General features: G+C 40.9%; 4 protein-coding genes and 2 pseudogenes across 4 annotated transcripts; 5 read left to right on the top strand and 1 right to left on the bottom strand.

Annotated features, from left to right (window-relative positions):
• Nucleotides 1-1,998: 1,998 nt before the first annotated feature.
• LOC146738076 (histone H2A-like) lies at nt 1,999-2,376 on the bottom strand. Its single transcript, XM_085503550.1, has one exon. It carries the CDS (start codon nt 2,374-2,376, stop codon nt 1,999-2,001), a length of 378 nt encoding a protein of 125 aa, XP_085359676.1.
• A 335-nt stretch (nt 2,377-2,711) lies between these two features.
• Nucleotides 2,712-3,086, top strand: LOC100366499 (histone H2B, gonadal pseudogene; annotated as a pseudogene).
• Nucleotides 3,087-8,056: 4,970 nt separating this feature from the next.
• LOC146738075 (uncharacterized) lies at nt 8,057-10,492 on the top strand. Its single transcript, XM_085503549.1, has one exon. It carries the CDS (start codon nt 8,057-8,059, stop codon nt 10,490-10,492), a length of 2,436 nt encoding a protein of 811 aa, XP_085359675.1.
• A 24-nt stretch (nt 10,493-10,516) lies between these two features.
• Nucleotides 10,517-11,299, top strand: LOC146738074 (uncharacterized). Its single transcript, XM_085503548.1, has one exon. The coding sequence runs from the start codon at nt 10,517-10,519 to the stop codon at nt 11,297-11,299; it is 783 nt and encodes a 260-aa protein (XP_085359674.1).
• Nucleotides 11,300-11,436: 137 nt separating this feature from the next.
• Nucleotides 11,437-12,126, top strand: LOC146738073 (uncharacterized). Its single transcript, XM_085503547.1, has one exon. The coding sequence runs from the start codon at nt 11,437-11,439 to the stop codon at nt 12,124-12,126; it is 690 nt and encodes a 229-aa protein (XP_085359673.1).
• Nucleotides 12,127-14,396: 2,270 nt separating this feature from the next.
• On the top strand, nt 14,397-14,706 carry LOC100366343 (histone H4-like; annotated as a pseudogene).
• The last annotated feature ends 2,061 nt before the right edge of the window (nt 14,707-16,767 follow it).

Here is a 16,767-nt window from a genome sequence, read left to right as displayed (position 1 = left end):
TTTTGCGTTTTCCCCGTAAAAGGGGTGTTGGCTGTTCCCTCTCTGGACTCCATGATCCCCGTGTATACTATGAACTCCGACTATGTCCTCACTTGGTGACGCGTGTCAAGCTATAAACGGGCAACAGTACTCATTTCGCCTAATCTCTTGCTTTTATCGCATTTTAATCAACCGCATATCGCTTAATTTGCGACCGGAAAACGACCATATTTTTATTTATTTCTTTTCCCGCTCGCTTATTAAAAACACTGACCGCAGGTCCAAACACTGATCACTGGCACATGAGTTGACGAAATGGTTGTTTTAATGCTAAAGCTTGAGGATAACCATTATTTAATTCTGAACGACATGTTCAGTCCATCACACTCGTGAACCACGAACGCATGGAGCTCGCTCCCTGGTGAACGCAACTTGAACTATGACCTCTTGTTAAGAGGATGTTCCACAACAAGCTGATAGAGCGGGACTGTGTTCCATTTGAACCCAGGGCTGCTACCTCGTTTCATGCAATACAGGCAATGCTAACTTTTTAGCGCAGAGAGCAGAGAAACAGGGAAAATATTGATGTGTTTCCCTCAAAAACAACGATGTAAAAATGCGAGCGAGCATACGGGCGATATTTCTGGGTTCGCCTGGTTGAAAAATAAAGCGGAAATTATTCAACAAGCGGTTGCAAAAGCGAGTGAAAAGCAGAAGCGAGCACGAGGTTGGGAGAATCAAGTGCTGAACATTCAGTCGGAATAAACAGGTGAAAATAAATATACGATCGGCCAAGATCTATCATTCTGAAGCACGCCAAATACAGAAAAAAATACAGTTTTGAATATTATCACTGTTCGTATTTTCTAAATGAGCCAACACAAAACAAAAATTGCATGCTGCTTGAGCGATGACTGATTGAAACAGACTCGTTTTGCAAGTTTCAAAGGCTACGTTCTGTTGAATATATCAGACCTCACTTTCAGAGATATTATCGAAAATCGAAAAAAAAATTGGTTATGTGAAATTGATCAGCATTCATTCCAATCAGTTCTGTTGTATCGTCTATTTCGTCATCTGAACGTTACAACTCGGATCTGCTCAACGATTATTATAGCAAATGTCATTTCTTTCTCCCTGGTCAATGAATCCAGAATCAATTTAGTATGTTATTTTAAAATAGTTGTTATTTCGTTTGACGTGACAGTAAGTCTGATTTATCATATAGCATTACAAACAGGAAGTCCACGACATTGGTCACAGTATACCCCAGACCACTGTCTGTTTTGATGGATGGTCTGAGTGTGGCTTGTGGGTAAGAATAGAAAATGAATTCCGATGAAGTTGTGATTATTTAGATTTTTTATAACGGATATTTACGATAGAAAATGAAATGAAGGAGTGAATTGTTAATGGGTGAAGTGATCTTAAAAAGCATAAGTTGGTCATTGTCTTTTGAGTTTAAAAATTGATGATTGGAAGTTTTCCAGTTCTCATCATAACTCTCTACAGTGAAACACAGAATTTGAAGAGCTGTCCATGCATCGACCAATCACAAGACAGCTCCTAAACACAAAAAAACAAAGGGGCTTGGCACTATAAACAAGGAAACGTTTTTAGGCTTAAGGTTGCAGTTATAAATACATGTAGAGGTAGAATTTCACTTTTTTAAACTTTTTACAAGCAGAAAACGTCCATGTTCTTGTATGAAAATTTCAAAATTCTATAGTGGGTAGAACACCTTATAAACTAGGTTTAATTTATTGAAAACAAACACATGTGTGTCACATGATGTGTCACTTACTTTAATTGTTTAATTTGCATAAATCTTGCATAATTTTTTCAATTTAATTCCACATAAAATAAATGTATTTTACAGTCCGTGCACTAGCACACGTAACAAGCACACATTACATACACGCACAACTATATATATGTTTACGGTAGTTCTCTTTTTGGAGGATGTGGTGACCCTGAAAAGGGCCTTTTGGTTTGTGTATGCAGGGCATACTTTGTGGTTTACTTTGATTTCACGTGCGTCTTCTTTGGCAGAAGTACGGCCTGGATATTAGGCAATACACCACCCTGGGCGATGGTGACTCCCGACATGAGCTTGTTCAACTCCTCGTCGTTTCGGACGGTCAATTGCAAGTGACGTGGAATGATTCTGGACTTCTTGTTGTCGCGGGCAGCGTTGCCGGCCAGCTCCAATATTTCCGCGGCCAAGTACTCGAGTACTGCAGCCAAATAGACTGGGGCGCCTGCACCAACACGTTCGGCGTAGTTGCCCTTTTGTAGAAATCGGTGTACTCGGCCTACTGGAAACTGGAGTCCAGCGCGGGCGGAACGAGTCTTGGACTTGCCCTTTGCCTTACCACCTTTTCCGCGACCAGACATGATTGTGTGCTATGTATTTAGCTGGAACTAGAAAGAGAATGATTCTGTGGCTATCTCACTGACAGTTTTTATACACCCCACTCGGATTCCGTTTGCAAATTTATACTTCCAATCAGAATTGAGGATCCAGATGATAGACATTCAGTCACAAGTGTAAGCGCCTCAACAATGGCAGTGCGCTTTGAATGAAAACAAAACTGCTTAAAAGTTATGTTTTCTATTGCGTTCGCTTGGTTTGGCGCGTTGCAATCAGAATCTTTCATTTGCATGTCGTTCGCTATAAGTCGATCGACGTAAGTGAGCGTCACATAGAATTGTCTCTTTCTACGTTCAGCATGCCTCCCAAGATTAGCGGTAAAGCAGCAAAGAAAAGCGGCAAGGCCAAGGCCACCCGCCCCGCTGGCGATAAGAGAAAGCGAAAGAGAGGCCGAAAGGAATCGTACGGTATTTACATCTACAAGGTGTTGAAGCAAGTTCACCCAGACACTGGTGTATCATCCAAGGCCATGTCAATCATGAACAGCTTCGTCAACGACATATTTGAGCGTATCGCCACAGAGGCTTCAAGGTTGGCACACTACAACAAGCGTAGAACCATTACCAGCAGAGAGGTTCAGACCGCTGTGCGTCTTCTTTTGCCCGGTGAGCTTGCCAAACATGCAGTCAGTGAAGGCACAAAGGCAGTCACCAAGTATACCAGCTCAAAGTAGTATGCTTGTCGGGCACAAACCAAACGGCCCTTTTCAGGGCCACCACATCCTCCAAAAAGAGAACTACCGTAAAATAACCGCACTAATACACACACATTTGTAGTTTCCTACAAATGCAGATTGTGCAATCACATGAATAAAAATAAAATAGGATTTACTAAAGTTAAAGGGGAACTAAATAGAGCCTATTTTGGTGTTTGTATTTATCAAGTTATGTATATTGATTATAAATTTTAAAAAAAATAAAAAAAAAATGATTATCTTCAGAGTATGATGATTTAAATATGAGAAACCATAAACCTGCGAAGGACTTCCGTTTGCGCCATCTTGCCATAAAAAACGCCCTCATGAGGTATAAACAGGTAAGGTAACAAAGCATGATGACGAAATAGTATCTGATTAAATATAAGCAACTTAGGGAGCCATAGCTGGCTGGACTGGTGAATTGACTTCTAGTCTAGGTTGTTTTGACTTTTACGTTAATGTTATTTACAAGCATATCAACATACAAACATCATGAATGTGCGATTGATCGAAACAGGCATTTTGTTCTGTTTTTTGTCTAACTGTCTAATAAATGCTGTTTCCAGTACTGCACTGTGCGGCGTGCAAATTATTCAAAGTATGGATGCTGGAGTATGCAATCTTGAGTTCGTAGGGTGGTGGTGGAAACATTTTCGTCCATGTATTCACGAAGCTGCACTGGCAAATCATGGGACAAGTGTCACAGGAACACCAAGCAGATTGTTCACAGACTTCCGTGTAATTTGAAATGAAACTTTCATCCGAACAAGGGGCATCGTCGACGATATACTCTCATCACTCACACTGGACTGATCTGAATCGTCACAGTATACCGTACTTCCCTGATCATAAGCCCGGAGGCATGAACACGTAAAGGAAAAGTAAGGGATGAGCTTGTACTCGAGGACCAACTCAGAAAGAAATTATTTTGTTTTGGGGTTAAACACTGTAACCATCTTGCAAACAACGAAAAATTATCCCCAAAAAATATTCGTTCACCACGCCGGGCTCGGGAAAATAATTCTTATTTTTGAAAAAAAATGCGTCATTGATTTGAACGATACTTACAATGAAGAAACAAACATGTTCATAAAAAACACACACATTTTATTACAATACGATTTACATACCGTCTGAATATACGGTGAAATAGTGGGTAGGGTCTGTGAGGAAACAGTGGACAAAGGCATTTATTATTATCTTCGTTTTGGTATGTTTTCGATCGTACGCAAACTCTCGACGCAAAACAATTTTCCACCATGATGTTTTTCAGCACGATTTGACCTGGAACAACTTCCTTTGACATAACAGGTCATGTCTTTCATTAACCAATCAAAATGATGTGTCGTAATGATGAAATTTTCCGATTATTGACGATGATTTTTTAGCGCAATGCGGAAGTGATTTACCGCAATGTTAAAATGCGATCTGTAGCACTGATTGCAACGAAAAAACGATGATTTTTTCCCCTAAAAACTGGCGATTCGCAATTTCCGAAATATAAACGACGATTAATAGTGACCGTGGATAAACTGAGTGTGGAGGAAGAATTTAAACACCTTTCTCGGTCGCCAACATGTCTCATCGTTCAAACCCTAGGCCTTTCACGATAGTCTCAAAGTAAACCATGCCCAATAACCAGGTACACGCCTTGACGATCAAATTTTTGGCTTTTCGAAGGCTACTACTCAAAGAAATATGGATTACTCCAGATTTGCAACATCGATGTTCATCCTGAGTAAATGGCAGAATAGAAACGATGCGAATCACGTTGTGTACGTTCGCCATGCACTCTGAACTTGAAATTAATGCGAGTTTTCTCATAAAACTAAAAGCATGAACCAAACTAACATGCCAATCACGATTATTATGAAATGAAACACACCTTTTACACGCATATTTTAAAGAATATCGTCGACGCCCAGTGAAAACACTCTGGGCTTATAATCGTGAATGCCCTCAACTCGATAAATACCAAGTAAAAACATAGGGATGGGCTTCATACTCGGGAAAAAAAAGAATCCGTGCACTTGTTTATTATATAAAGTTGCACTGTTTCATCGAAATACCACGAATAACACAACGATATTAGATCGTGGTAAATCATAATCACATGTATTTGTCCACATACAGGCCAAAATTGCATATTGAAAATGACGTGTTACCGTCCGTATCGCATTTTGAAATTGTTCCAATTGTCCTATAATTAAATGCATAAGTAGAATCGATCGTTGTGGTCTCAACAATAGTTTTCCGTAAAATGCTGAATATTGATAACGAGGGGGTAACGGGTGCCTATTGAATAAGGACGCGTTGTTACTTCATTGTATCCATTCAATAGAAACTCTGTCTGAAAGGGTCACCTGAGTGTGAATCACGCATTGCTTGTTTACGCTCTCACATGGTTGTTTCTGGTTTGACAAATTGCGTAAACATGCACGCATGGAATATCGCCGACGCGTAGAAAAGGGACGGTGCAATGTGTGCAATCACTGAAAAGTGCGACGCAAAGAAAGTAAGTTTCGGTGTCATGGATATTGAATTAAAACTTCAAATGTTTCGGTTAATATTCGCCCAAATCGTTTACCGTCCTGGTCAGGTCGAGAACGATGATAAGATTCACATGTATGATATATGTGTTGGGAAGGTGAACACACGAATTCGCAATACACGACAAAGCTTGGGCTCAACGTCGAATTCAAGTGTCGTTTGAAAGTTCATTGACCCCATCATGCGCCCCTTTCTATTAGCTGTGAGTAATGCTAAAAGGTTGCCAATCAGTGGTTATGTTGATTGACATGTAAAATAGTGGACGCAAATTCGTCATTATGTGTACCTGACAAAAGAATTTTCAAGCGTGTTATAAGTTTGTAAGTTGTGCAAACCTCCCCTCTGATTGGTTACATAGTTAGATTCCTTTGTTTCACCTGTTTCACCTGTGGTGAACTCTGGGCTAGGCAGGCTATTGTCTTCAGTTCAGCATGTGCTTCTGAAGAGTGAAGACGTCTGTGTCTACTCTGAATTGCCCTGCCGCGTTGAGTTTTCTGAAACTTGCTAGGTTTGCTAATATTTGTACACCGTCCGGGAAGGTGCCACTAAACGAGGTAAGGAAGGTTTTCTTTTTCATTGTTGGCTTCATCAGCATGAAATTATTGGCAGTGATTTGTTACAAGTTTGAGTACTCGTGTGAACTCCGATTTTATCACTCTTACTTTGGGTTATTATTGCAAGTCTGTAAATGTTAGTATTCGTTAAGACTTATTTTTTGAAAGTTGTTTTGTTATTTATACTATTCGCCACCCATTTTTTGTGCCCAAACACATTGCGTACATGTGGTCAGCTGCACGTTTAATAGAACACATGGTGTGCAATGTGTGCTTTGGCTTGTCAAAATGGTTGACAGATATTTCACAATTAGCATTGTTATTTATTGTTACATATTTTATTTGCCGTATATTTATTGGTTGTATCGCTCTACTTTCTGCACATATTAAGAGAAATGTATATTTAATTTACTGTACATTTTATGATAAGAATTGTTTGATTTACTTCGAATATTATAGTTTCCCTATTGTTTTGTATATTTTAGAACCATATTCTGGAGATTTACTAACCTGTTCTGATTCCGTAACGATTGACAATATATAAATATACGATATAACCAGAGTACGCGTTTCTAGTTGGTGGTGTAAGAGACTGTATTACCTGTGGGAGCTTGTGATGTCTACATAGTTCTTGTTTAACCTTCGCTGAAGATCATAATTTTGTGTTGCCTTCATACCTTGTACATACTGGTAATACTGCTGTCAGTCAAGTGAATATCGTGCTGTGAATGTAATATCCTAGATCATAAACCCGAGCAAGACAGGGAAATGAGTCTGAATCAAAGATATTCGCAAAATAGGGACACGTTATTTGACCTGGACCGAGCCAGTATGCAACTCGATAAGATGCATCGTTTGAAGAAATCAACAGCTTCATATGGCGGTCATCTTACCAGAGTCTACACTGAGATAGACAGTATGATGTCCACAAAGGCAGCATACCATGAAGTAAGCAAGAAAAGTTGTGCTCTTGAGAAAATATTCAACTCGTATAAAAAAAACTTGTCGTGAATATATGCAGTGTCTATCTCCAATGGCAAGAGGTGCTGTCGAGTGAATACGAGGTTGAGCTTGAAAGAAAGGAGTATTTTGATCAGAGGCACAGAGAATGGGTATTCCAAACAATGGAGTCTCCTGGCCCAAAGGAAGAGATAGACGACCAAATGGAAGACGCATTGGAACATGGATTTCTCTTGGAAAGGAAAGTCCACATGCCAACTCTAACCACAGAGCCAAATGCCTCGGTTGATTCACACACTTCATCTTGGCCTCAAATCCCACAAGAAAACAAGACAAATCCATGGGATACTGGCAAGGGAGAATTCTTGGATGTGGATACTGAGGATGGTAGAATAGGTTCCAACTCCAATACAAAGACAAGTCGTGTGTCTAGGGAAGCAAGGAGGAAACTCGCTTTAGCCCGTTGTGAGATAAACCAACTCAAAGTTGAAAAAAACAGATAAAGCAACGCATAAAAGAGTTGCAGATTCGAGAAGAAACAGAAAAACGTCTGCTTCAGATGCGTCAAGAGAGGGAGCAGCAGGAAGCAGAAATGGAAATTATGCAAGCTCAAAATTGGGTAAGACAAGCTAAGGTAGAAGTAGACTTTATAGATGAAGAAATTTAATCTGACCAGAAGTCTGATATACTCCCTGGTTTGCAGAGGCAGACCCAACAAGAAATGATGAGCAATTATTTCCAATCGTATATACCATCGTGTAGTCCAGCCAATAGTCAATTCAGACTACGGGGGCATCAAGTCCACAACATACAAACTTCGTTGATAATGCACATGGTACCAACGAACAATATCATAACAGAGGAGGGCCTATAGGGAAGCAGATGACCCCGAAGAAGTCAAGTAATGGTGCTGCTCTCTCTGAAACGTTCCAATTACAGAAACTGTTAGAAAGTCAACAGAAGACAATGGAATGCATTGTACAGAATCAGCTGGAGACTACCAAAGCATTAGCCATTAACTTGAGTATACCAAAACACGAGTTTCATACCTTCGATGGTGACCCGGTTGCATATCCAAACTTTATCAAAAACTTTGAGGTGAACATAGAACAATTAGTCAAGGATGATAATGTCAAACTATCATATCTTATCCAACACTGCACTGGCGCAGCTAAGGAAGCAATCAGAAGCTGTGTAATTCTCCCTCCAGAGCGAGGATATACAGAAGCCCGGAAGATCCTTTCTACAAGCTTTGGTCAGAAACACGTCATAGTGCATGCTACAATTGACAAAGTGGTGAAAGGACCTCAGATAAAGGCATATGAAGTGGATAAGCTGCAGAAATTGGCTCGTGATATGAAGAATTGCCACCTCAGTTCAGAGCAAATGAATTTCCATGCTGACATCAATTCAATGGATACCCTGGAAAAGGTGGTTAGGCGGTTACCATCATACTTGCAATCAGATTGGGCCAAGCAAGCTGGCAAGTTGATCAGTGTGGGCACTGAACCTGAATTCCTGCACCTTACCCACTTTCTGGGGAACAGATCAGCAATTGCAAATACAAGATTTGGTAAATTGGTAGGATCTAAGCCTGATGGAGAAAAAGATTCAAATGTCAGATCAAGACAAAAGCCAAGTAAAGCTACTACATTGGCCACACATGTAGCTGACACGCCTCCCATAAATCTTCCTTCTAAGTTTGCCTCCAATGATGTTGGTGCTGATGATACTTCCATGATCGAAGCTAATGGCAGAAGAGGTTGTCTGTTTTGCAGCGGTAGCCATGCATTTGAACATTGTCGAAAATTTACGTTCAAACCGTTCCAAGAGAGAAAAGACTTCATCAGGGAACACAGGCTCTGTGACTGTTGCCTAGAAGCAAGACCTCCTCACTTGGCTAGGAATTGTAGAAGTGGCCGTATTTGCCCTATCGTAGGCTGTGGTAAAAGACATCATCCTTTGCTTCATCCTGCAACATCAAACTCAGCATATCAAACATCTGCAACTCCCAAGACATTCAGCAATAGTAATCTGAAAGCTCCCGCCACAGCTCAAAATGAGAGACATAGTAATGTCATTGGAAGCAAGGCGCAATGTAGTGCTACACAAACCAACCGACCACGCATAAGTTTGCAGGTGATTCCTGTTCGTGTCAGTGGGGTAGATGGAGGCCAAGAGATTGAAACCTATGCATTTCTCGACAGTGGTTCTGATTCGTCTATCTGTCTTCACAGCCTTGCTGATAAATTAGGCATTACAGGTAAGCCTGTAAATTACACATTGTCCACACTGAATGCAGAGAGGCAGATTAATGGTCATGAATTACAGATGGATATAGGAGGTCTAAGTTTGGTCAATGGTGTGCGACTGGATAAAGTTTGGACAACGGATAGATTACCGATAGCAGCTGACAGTATTCCGACCAAGTTGGATATAAAAGGATGGTCTCACCTGAATGATATAGAATTGCCAGAGAGAGAAGTTAAAGACGTTACTCTCCTCATTGGGAACAATGTCCCCGAGGCACATTGGGTTCTTGAGGAGCGTCGTGGTGAAAGGAAGCAACCATATGGTATTCGAACACTACTTGGTTGGACATTCATTGGACCAATGAAGCGTGGAGGTAACAGAATCAATTTTATTAATGTTGGCCAAGTCTTGGACTCTGATTCCCCAATTCAGTGTCTCGAACCTATAACTTCTCAGCTTCATCGCATGTACAATGCAGATTTCACAGAGTCCTTGTTTGATACCAAGGCATGCATGTCGCTGGAAGATAGAAGAGCAAAGGCGATCATGGACAGTTCAGTTTGTCTGATTGAGGGTCACTACCAGCTGGCTCTTCCTTGGCGATATGATGATCCCTGCTTACCCAACAACAAATGGTCTGCTCTAAAGAGGTTGAAGCTACTGAAGAGGCGTCTATTGAAAGATCCTGCTCTTATGAAGAAATATAAAGACACATTGGATGGTTACATCTCCCAGGGTCATGCAAGAAGAATGCCCAATGTGGATTCATCAGCAACGAAGTCTGGCTCTACTTGGTATTTACCTCATCATCCAGTAATCCACTCGAATAAACCAGAGAAGGTGAGAGTTGTTTTAGACTGCGCTGCCAAATACCAAGGCACATCTCTTAATGATCAGCTTCTGCAAGGTCCTGATCTAAATAATACCCTTGTGGGAGTACTTCTTCAATTTCGAAAAGAGCCAGTTGCCATTGTCGCTGACATCAAGCAAATGTTCCATCAAGTTAAGGTGAAGAAGGCGGACTGCGATGCACTAAGATTCTTATGGTGGCCAGAAGGAGAATAATCTAAAGATCCAGCCGATCATCAAATGTTGGTGCATCCATTTCGTGCCACATCTTCACCAAGCTGTGCAGCATATGCTCTGAAGAGAACTGCAGATGACAACAGAAGTAATTATGACACTCGTATTGTGGATACTGTTTATAGAAACTTCTACGTCGATGATTGTCTGAAGTCTGTTGCTAGTGTTGAAGAAGCCAAGGAACTGGTGAAACTGTTGCCTGAAATGTTAGGTAAAGGAGGTTTTCATCTAACAAAATGGATATCCAACTGTCGGGAAATCCTAGCACTGATCCCAAAAGCTGAGCGTGCTTCCTCAGTGATGAATCTAGATATGGAGAACTTACCGATTGACAGAGCTCTTGGTATTCAATGGGATGTTGAAAAGGATGCCTTTAACTTCAGAATTGGCGACAGACTGAAAGAAGAGACGCGCAGGGAGATGTTATCCTTCGTGGCTTCAGTCTACAACCCACTTGGATTTGCTGCCCCCTTTGTTTTACCGGCAAAACGAATCTTACAAGAATTATGTCGTGTTGGATATGGATGGGATGAAAAGGTACCAGAAGATCAACTGTCGAATTGGAGAGAATGGAGGAAAAAACTACCTACTTTGATGACACTAGCTGTACCTAGATGCTACAAACCAACTGGTTTCAGTCAAATACAAACAGTGGAACTCCATAATTTATCTGATGCCTCCTTAGGAGGTTATGGGGTTGCATCTTACCTGCGGCTGATAGATACAAATGGTAGAATTCATTGCAGTTTGCTGATGGGAAGTCCAGGGTCACTCCGCTCAAAGCCATGACAGTGCCAAGGCTTGAACTAACAGCAGCTACAGTTGCAGTTAAGGTCAGCAGACAAATTCAAGATGAAATTCAACTCCCAATCCAGAAAACCCTATTTTGGACAGATTCAACAATAGTCATCCAATATATTCGCAACATGGCAACACGATTCAAAACCTTTGTCTCTAACTGCCTCCAGATTATTCATGATGCTTCATCTCCATCACAATGGTACCGCGTCAGTTCAGAGTTCAATCCAGCAGACCATGCATCACGAGGAATACAATTGGATGGTTCTAATGAGGCAGCAATAACCACATGGTTCCATGGTGCAGCATTTCTATGGCAACCTGAATCAGAATGGCCAGGCCAACCTACTGACCTACCAGAAATTGATCGTGACGACAAAGAGCTGAGAAGAAAGGTCCAAGCAACAACCATTACCCAGTGCAATACAATGGGTACAGATGTTTGGAGTCGTTTGCTCCATCAATACTCCTCTTCGTATAAATTACGAGTGAGTGTAGCATGGCTCATCCGGTTTGAGATGTACTTGAGAAGATCTGCCTTATTGAAAATAGGCTCGTTAACAGTTCCTGAACTTTCCATTGCTACCACTGACATTTGCAGAATTGTCCAACGAAGTTCATTTCCAAGAGAGTTTGCTTCACCGCAAAAGATTCTGAGTGAGAAATCCGATTCTGAAGGTTATGTCAGTCCACTGCGAAAGTTAAACTCTAAATTAGAAAATGGAGTCCTACACGTCGGATGGCGACTGGTGAACGCACCCATTAGTCAGCAAGCTAGACATCCAATTATATTACCTCGCAAATCATCATGTGACTGAGTTGATCGTTCAACATTACCATGAACAACAAGGACATGTTGGCCCAAACCAAGTATTGTCAGAGATACGACAGCAGTTCTGGATTGTTCATGGACTAGCTACTGTAAAGCGTGTGATTGGTAGGTGTATTAAGTGTCGTCGATGTAATGCACAACCCGGGAATCAAAAAATGGCTTCACTTCCTGCAGCAAGAGTGACACCAGGTGAGCCACCATTCTCCCATGTCGGGATAGATTATTTTGAACCGCTGTATGTTAAGTACAGAAGAGGTACCATTAAACGATATGGATGTGTGTTCACCTGCCTGGCCATTCGGGCTGTTCATATCGAAGTGGCCCATGATTTATCCACAGATTCCTTTATACAATCTGTGTGGAGATTTATTAGTTGGCGTGGACCACCTACACATCTCTACAGTGATAATGGTACCAATTTCCGGGGAGCCGAGACTGAGCTGAAACAGATGCTTGCTAAATGGAACCAAGCTTTTATTAACGGTAAATTAGCAGAAGAAATATTCAATGGCATTTTAATCCACCAGCAGCAAGTCATGCAGGTGGAGTCTGGGAACGGATGATTCGTTCGATAAGAAAGATTCTTCGATCTTTATTAGGAAACAGGTTAGTGGATGATGAAACGCTACTCACATTCACTACAGAAGTGGAGAAGATTCTTAATAACCGACCACTAACACATTTATCTGATGATTCAGATGACCTTGAGCCACTCACACCAAACGATTTACTTTTGCTACGCCCAAATCCTTGTACGTCGGTGAGTGAAATCATAGAAGAAAATGGTCATCACAGAAGAAGAACCGAAACTCGACATCTTGCAACTGAGTTTTGGAAACGGTGGGTATGTGAGTACTTGCCAAGAAAGGCAGAAATGGTGCAGGCCGAAAAGGAACCTATCCATTGGTGATTTGGTACTTGTTGTCAATGAAAATATTCCTCGAGGTGAATGGCCTTTGGGGAAAGTCGAACAGACCTTTACTGATCGATTTGGTACAACTCGTCACGTTCTTGTGAAGACTTCCACTGGATGTTTACGGAGAGATGTGCGCAAGCTCTGTTTATTGGAAGGCAACATGGACCACAAGACTGTGATGAAAAGACAAGATGGAGTAACTCGAGTAGCAGAGATCGGTGCAGAAGACACCAATGAAATATATGAACAAGTAGATAATTGTGCCCATTCGATGCCACGTCGTAGTAAAAGACTACATCACAAGAAGAAAATAGAACAATGAACCTTTGTTGAACAGAACAATGATTTTTTTAGCTTTTCATGTACATGATTCATTTAGTTGTCGGTTCTGCAACTTTAAATTTAGAAAGGCTCCTCGTGACGTGCGCCTTTCGGGGGCGGTGTGTAAGTTGTGCAAATCTCCCCTCTGATTGGTTATTGATTACATAGATAGATTCCTTTGTTTCATCTGTTTGACCTGTGGTGAACTCTGGGCTAGGCAGGCTATTGTCTTCAGTTCAGCATGTGCTTCTGAAGAGTGAAGACGTCTGTGTCTACTCTGAATTGCCCTGCCGCGTTGAGTTTTCTGAAACTTGCTAGGTTTGCTAACATTTGTACACCGGTCCGGGAAGGTGCCACTAAACGAGGTAAGGAAGGTTTTCTTTTTCATTGTTGGCTTCATCAGCATGACATTATTGGCAGTGACTTGTTACAAGTTTGAGTACTCGTGTGAACTCCGATTTTATCACTCTTACTTTGGGTTATTATTGAAGTCTGTAAATGTTAGTATTCGTTATTTTTTGAAAGTTGTTTTGTTATTTATACTATTCGCCACCCATTTATTGTGCCCAAACACATTGCGTACATGTGGTCAGCTGCACGTTTAATAGAACACATGGTATGCAATGTGTGCTTTGGCTTGTCAAAATGGTTGACAGATATTTCACAATTAGCATTGTTATTTATTGTTACATATTTTATTTGCCGTATATTTATTGGTTGTATCGCTCTACTTTCTGCACATATTAAGAGAAATGTATATTTAATTTACTGTACATTTTATGATAAGAATTGTTTGATTTACTTCGAATACTAACCTGTTCTGATTCCGTAACGATTGACCATATGGAATAAATATACGATATAACCAGAGTACACGTTTCTAGTTGGTGGTGTAAGAGACTGTAATACCTGTGGGAGCTTGATGCCTACAAAGTTCTTTTACGTTCTCAACCAGACTATAACTACTACAGATTTGTGGTCATCTGATAGTTGACTTCTTTACTCTGAACTCATCAAACATGTCTTGTCGTGGCAAAGGAGGCAAGGGTCTAGGAAAGGGAGGCGCTAAGCGTCATCGTAAGGTTCTCCGTGATAATATCCAAGGTATCACCAAGCCAGCTATCCGACGACTTGCACGTCGTGGTGGTGTCAAGCGTATCTCTGGTCTCATCTACGAAGAAACTCGCGGTATTGAAGGTATTCCTGGAGAATGTCATCCGCGATGCCGTCACCTACACCGAGCACGCAAAGAGAAAGACCGTCACCGCCATGGATGTCGTCTACGCACTGAAACGCCAGGGCCGTACATTGTACGGTTTCGGCGGATAAACGTCTAATCTAAACCCAAACCAAACGGCCCTTTCCAGGGCCACCACATCCTCTCAAAAGAGAACTACCGTAAACATATATATAGTTGTGCGTGTATGTAATGTGTGCTTGTTACGTGTGCTAGTGCACGGACTGTAAAATACATTTATTTTATGTGGAATTAAATTGAAAAAAAAAATGTGTTCCGTGAAAATAAATTTCAATTAAATATAAAAAGGTTTATAGTACTTTTCGCTTACCATCAAAAACAATACACTGTACGGCGTATCAAACTAATACAAATGATTTCAAACCGAAGCACGCACACACAACTGAACAAGGGTGGGGGCATTCGAAAACAAACGGATCTGCTTTCATTCACACGTGTTGCCATTAGGCATCGACCGAGGGGGCACCGATTGTTTGTACATTGGAAATCAGACTAGTAATACAACAGACTCGCAAAGTCTATTGTTAAAGGTGTTAATCGTCTTAATTGAATATGCTACGTGTGCCACGCTGTGTAGCATTGGCATAGACAGCGTCGAATTTTACCGAACACTGGATATTCTGCACACTTCGCGCTTCTTCGGAAATAGCGTATTTCTTCGTAAATCGAATCCGGACATTTAAAAAAAAGAGAGATGCGTTCTGGACATTTTGACCTTTGTAGCTGTGTAAGAATTTTAAGAATCGACCAACAATCAGGGGAGTTACAAGTAACTGAATGTCTTGGTGTTTACCTGAAATAGTTTTTGAATATATAATGAGCAACTTTGAAACTATATTTCCCGCTGTTGCGGATTTTGCGGAAGGTTTCCAATATTTTTACAGAGAGAGCATATCGCTGCGTTTTGAACGATCATACCTCTTTGTGTGTTACCCGTTTTGTTTTCGTGTTCTCGGATGCCGAAACATGGGATAACTAGTGTCATGTACAAGATATCTCTCAGCGTATCAGCGTGATCCGGTAACGGTAAAAAATGGAAGTGTGTTATTTTTGTCGCGTTCGACTTCATAGTACGCGATCTACGCGTTGTTCAGTGACTGTTTCAATTTTCTATTGTGTGTCAATATTGTTGCTATTTCGAGTTTGAATGATTTTGTTTGACTTCCGTCATAGTTTTGTATAAAAAATAGCCCAGTATATTTCTATTTATTCTTAATTTCAGGAAATTAAAAACACGAGATCGCTCAGAGAAATTGTCATTATCTTCGTCAAAATGTTCTCCTAAAATAGCTTCTCACTCGTAATTATCGTCCTCAGATTTGCCAAATTTTCCGTAAATGCCATTTTCGAAGTTCACTGACAACTTCTGTCGTCTATGCCACTCCCTGTCTTAATGTCTCGCGATGCATCGCTACAGTTGATTGTAATATGAATAGATCTCGCGTTATTTTGTGAGATCTAATGACAATCTTGTTGCTCAGCAACGTTTACTCGGTACGATAAGAACTGATAACCTAAACAAACGTGGCACGCTTCACTTCAAAAGAAAACGCCGCGTTGCGAGTCTGTTGTATTACTAGTCTGAGGTTGGAAACAAAACGTATTATGAGAGTAATAGCAAACATTGAGGCGCCATCTTTCGTGCATGTTTCAAATAGCCACGTATTTGCTCGCTCTGCGAATTGGATATATACGTACTGTGTGAGAGCTTGATGCATGTGTCATTCACTTTAATTGTTCGAGATGGCTGTCGTTGTTTTGCATTGGGCTAAAAACGCCATCGCGAGCAGAGTGTGGCGATACTATTGTTTTTATTTGACAATTGATATGGTCGTCTGAATTGGACGCGAAATGCACACTCATTCCCAACACACGCACAGTGGCGTAATTTTATACTAGTATTATACGGTAGTTCTCTTTTTGGAGGACACATAGAATTTTCTCTTTCTACGTTCAGCATGCCTCCCAAGATTAGCGGTAAAGCAGCAAAGAAAGGCGGATTGACAAATTGCGTAAACTTGCACGCATGGAATATCAGCGACGCGGAGAAAAAGGGACTGCGTTGATAATGTGTGCAATCACTGAAAAGTGTGACGCAAAAAAACAAACAAAAAAAAACAGTTTCGGTGTTA

Source organism: Saccoglossus kowalevskii, chromosome 9 (genome assembly GCF_978046115.1).
Source record: "Saccoglossus kowalevskii chromosome 9, keSacKowa6.1, whole genome shotgun sequence".
NCBI lineage: Eukaryota > Metazoa > Hemichordata > Enteropneusta > Harrimaniidae > Saccoglossus > Saccoglossus kowalevskii.
This window is presented reverse-complemented; position numbering and strand designations above follow the sequence as displayed.